A 13,711-nucleotide genomic window follows, 5' to 3' on the forward strand; every position below is an offset into this window, starting at 1 on the left:
CCCCATTCGAGCCTCTTCGGTCTGTTCATCTGCGGTTCTGGTCTTTGAGAGTGGCTTTCCTGGTGGTGGTTGCCTCCGCCCAGCGTATTTTGGATTTGGGCGCCCTGTTCTTCCGGGGTCGACCTTTGTCATCTTCTCCAGGACAGGGCGGTGCTTCGCCTTGAGCCTACCTTCTTCCCGAAGGTGAACACTCCCTTTCATAAGGCTCGGGAATTCGTCCTGCCCGGCCTTGCCCGGGCCCATTCCACTGATAGGGGGGGCTCTGGCATCGGTTGGACATGCATCACACTCTGCGGGTTTGCCTCCGGCGGAATGAGGGGGTCTATAGGTCAGAGGCCTGGTTTGCTTCGTTCCAGCCGGGAACGTTTGGTTCTGGGGTGTCCTTGGCCTCCATTGGCAGTTGCCTGCATCAGGCCATTGCGGGGCCTATGGGGCACCTGGTTGTACGGCCCCGTTGGGCATCATGGCCCATTTTCTGGGAGGGCGTGGCCACGGCAGTGGGGGCCACGTTGGCTCCATCTGCTGGTGTTGTCATGCGGCCACTTGGGCTTCTCCAACGCCTTTCACCTGACATTATCATCTGGATGCCTTCGCTTCAATGGATGCGTCCTTTGGCTGGTAGGTATTGCAGTGGGTGGCGGCTGATGCTCCCCTTGGGCCTTAGTGGTTTCCTGTTTTCCCTCCCTGGGACTATAGCTTGGGTATGTCCCACAGGTGACCACTCCCTCCCTTCCTCTGGAAAAAGAATGTTGGTCTTACCTGAACGTGTCTTTTAAGAGGAGGGGAGGGAGTGGTCATGACCCGCCCTAGTGAATTTTCCTTTGGGGCCAAGGGGAGGGCCCGGGTGGTTCCCGGGGGGGTGGTGTTTCGTTGTTGTTGTTGTTTTGTCGTTTCAGTTCACCTTCGAGAAAACTGGGATAGGACTGGAAGGCACCAATATTTATGATTTTGCTCTCAGTCTTTGGACCAATCAGGCTTTGAGAATACCCACAGGTGACCACTCCCTCCCCTCCTCTTAAAAGACATGTTCAGGTAAGACCAACGTTCTTTTACTTAAAATACACCTAACAACCAGTTTGTATTATGTAATTCCAGGGTGGAGGGGTAGTACATATCAATGCAAGTGGACATACTATATATTTGACTAACTCTAGCAAAGTTTCTTATCAGAATTTACAGTATGTCAGATCTCTAGTTTCATATCATGTTCCAATCTTTGTACCAAATCATATAATATATCCATTACCATCCCAGCCCACATGTCTAAGTATACTGAATTGTCCTAAAGAAGAAAACAAGCTAATACTATTAAAGCTGTTAAAGGTGACACTATTAAAATTGCTAATAAAGTACAAAATCCTATAGAATGGCTAGAAAAGACTGAGTAGATAAGGACATGCAGGAGTTAGACAAAATAGTAACATGTGAATAGAAAGGTGCAGAAAAAAATTGTACAGAAATAAAGAGATTGTAATCAAAGCCTCAGTTCCTCAACTCTACGGCTCAACTGCCTTGACATACTTATAGCATCAATATTGCTCTTAACCAATATCTTTTTCTCTTAGAAATCCATTAAATTTCAATACAAAGGATAAAATCAGTATTCAGATCATGATTCTCAATTGCAATTCTTATTCCAGGATGAAGTCTTAATTCTAGGACTTTCATATAACCCAATTAGAAACAGAATTTTATTTCATTGCTAAGCAACCACAATGACAGATAATCCTTAAATCATGAATCTGCATGAAATTTTTGTACATTTTATATTCTTCAGTGCATATAAAATGTAAAATATTTTAATTGAGAATCATATAATTTTAGAAGTCTGCATTGCTTCCTTTTCCAATTTATCCATATTCAATTCCACAACATCATAAACAGTGGTGGAGAATGATAAATGGTAACATGCAGCAATATTAATTGTATAAAAAATTTGGGTAATTCTGAAAAATAATACAAAGCCACAATACAAATTAAACATTTTGAAAAATATGTCTTAAATCAATAATTTTAAGAAGCTATACTTACAAGCTTCCTCTTCTAGGGAGACTAAGCTCTTTCTGTGGGAGAGAAAAAAAGAAAACCAATAAGATGATTTAGAGCAGGTTATTAGAGTTGCTTGGTGAGTGAGTAGCTATTTACAGTGACTGGAATAATAAATAAAAGATAACTATCTCTAAATACAGCATTGTAAAAATATTGATTGCATTACTCTAAATGTAACTCTTGTAAATATTCATTTTGTTGTAAATATTTATATATTCTTTTTCAACTCTATAATTTTTTAACTGATTTACAAGTTAAAACTGCACAGCAAGATATAAACAAATCATAATAATGAATCTTAAGGCTTTCAGTGGCACTAATTTTAATGAGTTTATTTTTCAAAGCAACTGAATCGTTTTTCAGGTTTGTGCTTGCTTTAGTAAATAGAGGCATTTATTTTTGCATAAGGCCCGACACAGTTTTTACAAGTCATTTTCATAGCAAATACAGCCCTAATGCAAAATATGGAATTCAGTTTTAGGGACTTTTTTGCTACATTTACATGTAAATATAATCCTTCACCACTAGATGGTATGATTATTCTTTTTAGCAGCGGTATAAAAAAAGTGAAAAGATTAACACCTTCAGGATATCGCTAGGTTGGTGAGTGGTGCTCTGCCTGGCTGGAGGGGGAGTTGCCCAGGGGACTTATTTTCAGGGGGCCTTATATTTTTGCCCAGCCGAAAAATGTGGCAAGGCCTTAATTTCAGGACAGGTCATATTTTTGGGGAAACACGGTATTATTAGTTTTCAAAAAGAGACTTTCAGGAGGACAATGTTGGCTTGATCCATCCAAATTATATTTGACTGCACTTTTATATTATGCATTTCTTCCGTATTTATTGTTATACAACATACTGTATATATAAGGTGACCAGATTTTCAGATTGGTAAAGAGGGACACCTTTGACCTTAACATCTCAGCTTTGCTGCCTACTCAGACCAGCTGAGCCTCCCTGGACGTCGCAGCAGCAGCAGCCCCAAGTGCGCCAATCTCGGCGTTTTTCGCATCGGGGCATGCTGCAAGAAGAGGGAGTGAGTGAAGACCTTTTCTAGCCGCGCAAGGGAGCATCTATGCATTGGCACAAAATTAAATGCTTTGAATATTTCTGTGACTATATAACTGTGAACCCAGTAGTTGAATAATAGTATTTATTTGAAGGAAACCATATCAATGCATTGTTATGTCTTTTTTTTAAATATATATTTTATAAAATCAGATGACCTGGATGCTATAAGCAATACATTGGGGAAATGTAGCATTTCATAAATCACAGTGCAACAGCAAGAGAACTTGAATAATATTTTTCAATACAGGTTCAATTTAAAATGCCATTACCTTTTAGATCAAGCAATATTCCTACATAAAGATAAAAAATGAACTAAAAACATAGATTTTATGCAATAGATTACTTACATAGATAACCCCTCGATTTAGCTTTGAGGGTGACATTTTAATATTATTGGATTTTTCTTTCTTGTGACCTTCCTATGAAATGACATCATTTGAAGCAGAACTGGGTTCAGGATTCAGTTCAGAACTCCATAAATGATCTAGAACTCCTCTAGAAGCAGACCAAATTAAACCTAAAGTAAGATTCAGAAAATATATTTTCCCATAATATGTCATGGGAAATCACTCCCTATCTTTCTTTATCAGATTATATTTTCAAAAAAAAATTACAATATACAGTGGGATTTGATTTTTTTTAAATAAAAATCAGTGGAATAGTTTTAATCTATGCTAATTTGTTATCTAATATAAAAATAATTCCTATAATTTAGAGGTTTTGGATATGATGTATTTGGAGATATTCAAATGATGTGTATATGAGTTTATGTGATACAATTTAGAAAGTATAAATTTACTATAGTTCCATTAACATTCTGAGGTGTATTATTTTTAGCAAAGAGTTTATTTTGGGTACTTATATAGATATCTGTACAACTATTATTACATAGTCAGCAATTTAGTTGATCACACATCATTATTCTTGTTTAGGGGCCGGGAGAATATCTATTGAATTGATCCAAACTTCTAGTATCATTTATTGATTGCCTCTACCATGAACGAATCACACAAAGCAGTAATTATACATATAAAATTGTACACCTAATAAATCAGCAGATGTAAATCCCCAACTGTTTCCTACATCCAGTTGCGCCCCTACCTGAACCGGGAGGCTCTCACAACAGTCACTCGGACCCTTGTGACCTCTAGGCTGGAGTACTGCAATGTGCTCTACATGGGGCTGCCCTTGAGGAGTATTCGGCGACTTCAGCTAGTCCAGAATGCAGCCGCGCGAGCGATCGTGGGTGCACCTCGCTTCACGCACGTAACACCTATCCTCCGCGAGCTGCGCTGGCTACCTGTCGATCTCCGGATACGCTTCAAGGTGCTACTTGCCACCTATAAAGCCCTTCATGGTAGTGGATCTGGGTACTTGAGAGACCGCCTACTGCCGATCACCTCCACATGACCCATTAGATCTCATCGTTTAGGCCTCCTCCGAGTTCCATCCGCTGGCCAATGCCGACTGGCCACCACGCGGAGGAGAGCCTTCTCGGTGGTAGCCCCGACCCAATGGAACGATCTCCCCATGGAGCTTCGTACCCTCACCACCCTCCAGACCTTCCGCACAGCCCTTAGAATCTGGCTATCCCGTCAGGCCTGGGGCTAAAGATTGTAACCCGCCCGAATGGTATGAATGTTGCGTTTTAATCATGTACTGTCTTATATGTAAAAGTCTGTCCCCCCCCCTTCCTTTTGATTGTGAGCCGCCCTGAGTCCCCCCAGGGAAAAGGGCGGCATACAAATAAACAATACCAAAATACCATCCAAAGAATATTTCACATTGTGCAAAAAATGAAAGAGTCAACTTTGTTTATATAACAAGATCCACAACAATGGGGGAAACAGTATTTATTGTACAATAAAATGAAAAAAAAAATGAAAGCCAATATAGAAATAAAGGGCAATATACCATATTCTATTTCACCAAGGTAGATATATTCTATTTCCCTAAATATTGCTGGAGGCAATGCTCAAATCAATGTCATATCTTTCTTTTATAAACTTCTATTAGCAGAAGGATAGCAGAAGGATAGATAGAAGATAGCAGAAGAAATGTTAACTATTGAATAGTTTTCTGGTTCTATTCAAACCAAAACAAAAAACCTCCTAGTGCATTATTGTGAGGAAATTATGAATATTACTATGTATTAAAATTATATAAATGCAAAACTGAAACTCTTAAAAGTAAGATCTATTCCATGATATATTGTGCCATCTTATAAATATATTTTGGCTCCAGCTCAAAGTCTAAACTAAGTTCAATCATCTGTGTGTATCTATATCTATATCTATCTACACACACACACACACACACACACACACACAAAACCAGAATTAAATTAAAACCTGCAACATCTGTTATGGTAACCTAGAATATATTAACTAGCAATGTCACAATTCCCCAGCTATTTGCACTCCATTTATAGGTAAAATAAAATATAGGTAAAACACCAGGTTGTTTTTCTAAAAAATAATAATAATTACACCACTCCCATAGATAGAGCACCATCAAATGCCTCATGTTTACTTTTAAATTGACATTCCAATATAATCCTTTTTTTAAAATTTCCCCTCAGTAGAATTTGTTTCTGCTCCGGGTTTGTACAATTTCACCGTTTGCCTCCACCGTCCCCTTTCAAAGGTCCCCTTTCCCTTTCCAACCCCCACTTTAATTTAAAAAGAGAGCGAGAGCTTCGTCCCACCTGTCAGCGCCTGGAAAAGGCAGACTCCTCCTCTTCCTCTTCTTCTCAGAGGATCCGTGGAAGAGAAAGCGGGGGTCGCTTCGACGCCTCAAAGTTCACCGAGATCTTCTTCCTGCCGGGGCTTCGCTAAAAAGGCGAGAAAGGAGTTTGCCGCTCGCTGAGAAAGCCCAGGCGGAGAGAAGGCACTCGCCGTTCCAGCCGCCGAGGAACGTTTTCCGTGCAGATAGGGAGGCATTTTCTCTCTCTCTCTCTCTCTCTCTCTCTTTAACGGATTCAAACAAACCAACTGGTCACTTTTTGGGGGGAGGAAGGGGGGAGAGGGAGGAGAGAAAGGATTCAAACAAACGCGAGTTCCTTTTTAGATCACGTTTTGCGACCTAAACGCTCACTGGTCACTTCCACCACCTGACATTTCCCCCGACAAGGTATTTTTTTTCTCGTCTTCCCTCCTACCTCTGCCCGGAAGGGCTGGCTATTACAGGACCCAACGCGCGGCCATTGCCTCAGTCAACGAAGGCGAAGTGAGGAGGGTACCCCGCGACGTGGCATGCTGCAAGAAGAGGGAGTGAGTGAAGACCTTTTCTAGCTGGCGCAAAGGACTTCCCAAGACTTGGGGCTGCTGCGATGTCCAGGGGAGCCGCCCCCTCTGCCAGCGCTGGGCAGCAAAGCTTAACATCTCAGAATCTGGGCGTGCTGCAAGAAGAGGGAGTGAGCTTAACATCTCAGCTTTGCTGCCCAGCGCTGGCAGAGGGGGCGGCTTCCCCTCTGCTCGGAGCACCTGAGTTGGGCACCGCGTTACCCCTGCCCTGCCTACTCAGACCAGCTGAGCCTCCCTGGACATCGCAGCAGCCCCAAGTGCGCGGGATCTCGTCGTTTTTCGCATCGGGGCATGCTGCAAGAAGAGGGAGTGAGCTTAACATCTCAGCTTTGCTGCCCAGCGCTGGCAGAGGGGGCGGCTCCCCCTCTGCTCAGAGCACCTGAGCTGGGCACCGCGTTACCCCTGCCCTGCCTACTCAGACCAGCTGAGCCTCCCTGGACATCGCAGCAGCCCCAAGTGCGCGGGATCTCGGCGTTTTTCGCATCGAGGCATGCTGCAAGAAGAGGGAGTGAGCTTAACATCTCAGCTTTGCTGCCCAGCGCTGGCAGAGGGGCCGGCTCCCCCTCTGCTCGGAGCACCTGAGCTGGGCACCGCGTTACCCCTGCCCTGCCTACTCAAACCAGCTGAGCCTCCCTGGACATCGCAGCAGCCCCAAGTGCGTGGGATCTTGGCGTTTTTCGCATCGGGGCGTGCTGCAAGAAGAGGGAGTGAGCTTAACATCTCAGCTTTGCTGCCCAGCGCTGGCAGAGGGGGCGGCTCCCTCTCTGCTCGGAGCACCTGAGCTGGGCACCGCGTTACCCCTGCCCTGCCCCCTCCTCCTCCGCCGTGCTTTTGAGGAGCCATCGGGCCTTTTTTCCTTCTCCCACCCCTCCGCCGCCTTCCTACTGGCTCCCGTGGCCTCAAGGCTCCTCAAAAGCACGGCGGGAGCTTTGCCGGCTTCACCTCAGCCACAGCGCCGGGCAGCAAATCCGGTGGTGCTGTTAGAGGAGGAGGAGGCAGCAGCAGTTAGTCCGGTGGTGGCGGGGGCTTACCGTCAGTCCAGTTGCCCCGTGCTCATCCAAAGAAATCACTGCGGCTGCGCGGGAGTTGAAAAGTACTGCACGGTGTTGCGAGCAGCAGCGGATGGGTGGGGGAGCGAGCGATCAAAGAAGGCGCCAAAATTAAAGCGGGATCTTTTGACAACGGCCCGGGACGCGGGAAAAATTATGAAGAAGCATGCCTGTCCCACCAAATGCGGGACGTCTGGTCTCCCTATGTATATAGCACTATAGCAGTGGTCCCCAACCTTTTTATCGCCGCGGACCAGTCAGCCTTTGATAATTTTACCGTGGCCCGCTGAGCGCGCGCAGGGGTGGGGGGCGTTGTTCGCGACGACACAGTGATTGTTTATATATCAGATTGTTTTGATTAAACTTCCCTGGAGCCTTTGCGCACGGCCCAGGAGCTTTTGCGCACGGCCCAGGAGCCTTTGCGCTGCAGCGATAATGGCCCCCGGCCGCTGCAGCGATCATGGCCCCCGGTCGCTGCGCGGCCCGGTGCCAGTTACTCCACGGCCCGGCACCGGTCCGCAGACCGGGGGTTGGGGACCACTGCACTATAGCAACAGCACTTACATACCACTTCACAGTGCTTTACAGCCCTAAGCAATTTACAGAGTCAGCATATTGCCCCTAACAATCTGGGTCCTCATTTTAACAACTTCGGAAGGATGGAAGGCTGAATCAACCTTGAACTGGTGAGACTCGAACTGCTGGAACAACTTACTGTATATCTTTGCATACACATCATTTGATACGTGTATTTATATTAATTTACTTTTTAGGTTTTATATTTTGGTTTTCTTGTCCTTTGGCTATAATAAAGTACTGCTTACAGCAAAGTTTCTCAACCTCAGCAACTTTAAGATATATAGATGCCAATTTCCCCATTATGGCTCAGGAATTTTAGTATTTGAAGTCCATCCCTCTTAAAGTTGTGAGTTTGAGGAGCACTGTTCTATAATGTAGTTCCTACACTTACTGGCAGTGGTTTTCAAATATTTCAAATAATTTCAACCTAATCAAAAGAGCAGAAACTGAACCTTTGGATACATGCAATAATAACCAAATAAGGGCCTTTAAAAACCATATTCCACTGAATAAATTGATGATATCTTGAAACAATACGATAAACCTTTAAATTCAGTTTGAGAACTAAATCAAAATGTATTTATTTCTTATTTAGAATCTGGAATAATATATTAATTTTATCTGTTGAAACTGCAATTGCTCTGAGGTTTTCAGATTTTCCAGGTGAGAAAGTTTTTATCTTGAAATTCTTGCTGATATTGGCTACTAAGTCTCTACAGATGATTAGCCTTTAAATAGCAGCAACAGCAAAATAAAAATGCTGAAAAGATCTTATATCTCCAATAATTTTTTTCCATAACACAGTAATATTCAGAAGTCTCCGCATATTTAGAAAAAGAAAGGCAAAACTCCAGAAACTATTATTTATGCTACTGCAGCATGTGATATGAGTAAGAAAAATAGAATTAATTTATTTCTTACATTTCTTAAATATACTGTGTGTATGAATAGGAATCAACAGGAAAATTACCATGTCAAGCAGGCTAACGAAACATGCTATAGGAAGCCTGAAAGCATTAATGGTATCTGTTTATTCATAACTTTACACTTGTCTACTGTAATATATACATGAAAGAAATAGAAATTTTTGCAAGCCAATAAAGTGCACTGTAAAATTGTGGCTACTATATTTAACCTAGAATTTACTGGTGCAGTAATTTTATTCAGTAGGAAAAGTTTTTTGATTAAATATATTAATTATGCTTGATAAGCACCCTCTCCTAAATCTGGCTCACAAATTAGGGGTAAATATCAAGGAACACTATAGATTGTACGACAAGTGTATAATGTATTTTTTTAGCACTTTAGTTGTTAACCAAAATAATATTACCCTCATCATTTAAGTCTATATGTCTGCAAGTATGTAACTATGTTATGGTCCTATCTGCACTTATTTTAAGAAACTTCTTCCTTGCAATCATCATACAAAATTATTTTCCTTCCTGTTACATGTCAGTTATATTTCTTGTCAATAGAGCCTAAGTAATCTGCTCACATCAATTGCCCAGTTTGTCATACACTCCAGTCAGCCCTTCAAAATCAACCAATGCTTCAAATTTTCAATTGCCCTGGAACTTTGCAATGGTATTCTATGGAGGAGTGGCAAGGGGCCTAGTGGTGCCAACACTCGCCTCCCACTCAGAAGGTTGAAAGTTCAATATTAGGAAGCAGCAGAGATTTCTCTCCTAGAATGCCAAGAAAAAAATATCTGCTGCGAACGCCACATGGCATCAGGAAGGGCACCTGGCCAGTAAATACTCAGCTCCATCCAGTCACCCCGACTCTACCTTGAATTAAAGAATTACAGGGTCGTAAAAAGGGTGTTTAATGTGGTATTCTATGCAGATCATCAAGTGAGATGGAAACAATTTTTTAAATCTGAAAATGAAATTACTATCAATGTCAGCATACTATGGCTGGTTTGCCCTTGAAGTGCTTATTTGGTAAAGCTACCAATACAAAAGATTATTCCCCCAACTCTATTGTAATTAAAAATATAAAACTATAGATTTAGTTAACATTAGCATTATTTTCCCCCAGAGAGTATACTTCTATTTATTAATGTTAACTAAATATATATTGTAGAATGAAAATAAGGCCTTTAGTTATATTAGATGAAATATTTGAGACGGTAAATATTATTTGAAGATGCAGAGGTTAAAACAACTGTAACCAAACGACATGCTGCATGTGATGATGGGTTTTGTTTTGGGGTTTTTTGTCTTTTTTGTCTTCCCCCTCCCTTTTTTTTTTAAACCCTAGCTTATTGTGGTGTTTATTAAATATACAACAGAGAGATACGGGATGTATAAACGTAGTAGGGATGCACCTGTGATCCAATGATATATTGTATGCGATGATGGGGTTTCCCCCCCCCCTTTTTTTTTCCTCTCCTTTTCCCATTGTTTTTTTTTTTCTATTGTTAGGTGATGTTGTCTATGTAATAAAAAATAAAATTATATATCTAAAATATATACATATATACATATATACATATATACATATATGCATATATGCATATATGCATATATACATATATACATATATACATATATACATATATACATATATACATATATACATATATACATATATACATATATACATATATACATATATACATATATACATATATACATATATACATATATACATATATACATATATACATATATACATATATACATATATACATATATACATATATACATATATACATATATACATATATACATATATACATATATACATATATACATATATACATATATACATATACATATAAACTATAATGAAACCTATCAGACATAGTAAATTGAAAATAATTTCTTTGAAAATACACATAACAACAGAGGGACTCGGGTAGACTAAAGTCACATGCTTTCATTCTTCTTTGTGTGTAAGAATTCCTAAAAATTATTAGTGAAACCAGTATTAATATTTTTCAGAAATGTTTAAACAAACTTGCATTTGCCTTGAATAAAGGATGATTTTCAAAATTGGCCACATATTATGAACATAAGAATTCTCAGTGCTGCTGCATATATAACCGAATTCATAAAGAAACATATCTGCAGATAGTCCTTCATTTAGTGTCTGTTTCAAGTTACAACAGATCTATCTGGGAGACATTTACAACCTGGATTCAAAATTCCAATGGCTGCGCTGCCGCTCTGGTCAAGTGACCAACCTTCGAGCACTTGTTACCAGGACGCATTTACAACTGTTTGCAGCATCCTGTGGTCACATTACCAAGTTTTATGACAGTTTTGCCAAAAGCCAGCATTTATTTCCTCTTTTTAGCAAAACCATACCCATTGTGAGCCATTGGTTCCTTTAACAACCAGCACAGTAACATCCACCTTCAAAAAGTTTGTAAAGTCAGTCCAGTTATGTGATTGACCCACTTTACACCTGTCACAATGTATGACTATAACAGGTAGGTTCCGTTATGGTCATAAGTTAAGAACTACCTATAATTTAGTCTCTCTTATTGCCATATGATGTAACTAACAACACTGGTTTGTCATTTTAAAAACGCTACAGTATAGTATTCTTCTAAATAGTTTCATGACTCTGAAACCTAAAGTCTGACAAGGTTAAAATTATTATAGTCCATATGAAATTTTGAGATGTTCTACATATCTATTATGACAAATATCTCTAGCCATATACAATTTCATTAAAAATATCATTTAATATCTAATGATATTTCAGCTTCGACAGCTATTTGGTAGGGATCACAATCTCACAATAATATTATTCTGCTTTATTCCTGGCTTTAATAAGCACATGAAGCCAATAGAATACAATGGGTTCAAGAGGATAATATACTGTGTACCCTTTGCAACCGCTGAAATTCTCTTCAATAGATATCTTTTGCAAATCTAACTATGTAGCAGATGAATGACTGCCAAATATTAATTTTTCAGCTTTGTTTTTCTTAGGAAAATTAAATGTCCTTGGCCGCATCATTCAAGACTCTTTTGTTCACTAGTTCTTTCAACTAGCTAAAGAAAAGGGCTGAATTTGGTTAAGGTACAGAGATGAGGACAGAGAATGCCTCTTTTGTCACTATTCCCTCTGTTATCAATACTATTGCCTCCACTCTTCTTATTTATCTGTGGAGCAGACATGTGGAAAAAGTACCTTTATTAATTCTGGATTTGATTTAAATACCTAATGTCTTCTCTTCTTCCTTAACACTGTTCATCATTCTTAGTAAGTTTCCAGTATTATTAAATATGTTGTTTCTATGCATAGATGAATATCTGCTTACAGTCCAATATAATTCAACCTGCTCAAGTTTTCTTTATGAATCACTGAAATATCTTGACTAGATTTTGATCATTTTTACGTAACCAATTTGAATTCTAGAGTCAATGTGTACTTTCTCCTCCATTCCCCCACTCTGATCCCCTAGAGAGAGAAATCATTGATTTAGGAAAAGTGAGTAAACAACCAAAAGAAGCCAGGAAAAGTAGCTGCAGCTGGGAATCATAGCATTTGTATTCAAACTCTACATATTACGTGCTCAATCTTTCCCAGATTATGAAGAGCTTTCATTTTTACTAGAAAGCTAAAAGCATCTGCAGCTGACTCCATCTGTAAAAGTTGAAGTCAAGTATAAAATCCAATTCCAACTAATTGCTAATCTGGGCCAAATGGTTCTTTGAACAGTAGTTATTCCTCTCCCTCTTCTGTTCAATAACAATATCAAAGCTTGGCGAAATCATCCAGATATATGACAGATCTCAACTCTTCTTTCATCCCCACTTTATTTCATTTAACATGCTGTACTGCATTTTAGAGTTATTTTCTCCTTTACACAGAAAATGAAGCTATTAAATGATCTTCAAACAAAGCCAGGTAACACATTAATGAGCAGATTTATTTAGCAAATCTAATGCATATAATCAGTCAAGAACATAAGGCAGACGCAGAAGATGGAGAGACACTATCAAAGACACATGCAACAACATCAATTAACAAAGGCTGAAGCTGCCAGAAGAGCAAGAGCCAGAACTCTGTATCTCCCTCGATATCCGGCGGCGGCAGAGGAGGAGGAGGATGCATACAAGTTGTTAGCAAAAGAAACAAAGAAACCAACTGTTTATTGCCATCTAGTGGTCATACAGATATCTGCAGCTCAGATCTATTAAAACTTATAACTCTTCCTTTTGTTTCCTACTGTTGCCATTTTTGAAGTACAGAACAGTATGAGAAATTGCAAAAAGTTATGTGACTGGTAGGAGCAGCTCAACGAAAATCAGTATGCCTATCCCATATAAGATTTTCATTAGACTAAACCCTTCCGTTAACATAATCTCATTATCAGGCAGCAATATAGTCTAGCTTTATGCAGATTTCTTTAAAACCCTTCTAGCCACAAAACAGTAATACCTACCATTTAAATGAGTGAAACCTAGGAAGAAAATATTTTAAAACCAAAATACTATTCCTAAATGGTGTTGTCATAAATAATCCACTTCAAAATATAATGTTCTGGAAAAGACACAATTTAATTGAAATTAGAGGCTGCTATGTTGATATTTTCAGGAGACAGATGACACATGGTATAAATAACTCTGAAAGCTTCGTTTGAGAAGTGCTTCTTAATCAGTTGAAACATATGGATATTTATAATGGTAAGATTGCA

The 13,711-nt window shown here is 39.9% G+C and overlaps 1 protein-coding gene across 8 annotated transcripts in view; it reads right to left on the bottom strand.

The window, feature by feature from the left end:
* MAST2 (microtubule associated serine/threonine kinase 2) overlaps positions 1–13,711 on the bottom strand; it is a 265,612-nt gene that overhangs the window by 120,510 nt on the left and 131,391 nt on the right. For all 8 annotated transcript variants that reach the window (XM_087719741.1, XM_087719738.1, XM_087719740.1 and 5 more), the window contains exon 4: positions 2,032–2,063. In XM_087719741.1, the coding sequence (XP_087575867.1) occupies positions 2,032–2,063 (32 nt within the window). The remainder of the gene's footprint in view (positions 1–2,031; positions 2,064–13,711) is intronic.

The sequence above is a fragment of the Thamnophis sirtalis genome, unplaced genomic scaffold (genome assembly GCF_051295495.1).
Source record: "Thamnophis sirtalis isolate CommonGarterSnake01/CBP01778 unplaced genomic scaffold, rThaSir2_p1.2 scaffold_7, whole genome shotgun sequence".
Lineage (NCBI taxonomy): Eukaryota > Metazoa > Chordata > Lepidosauria > Squamata > Natricidae > Thamnophis > Thamnophis sirtalis.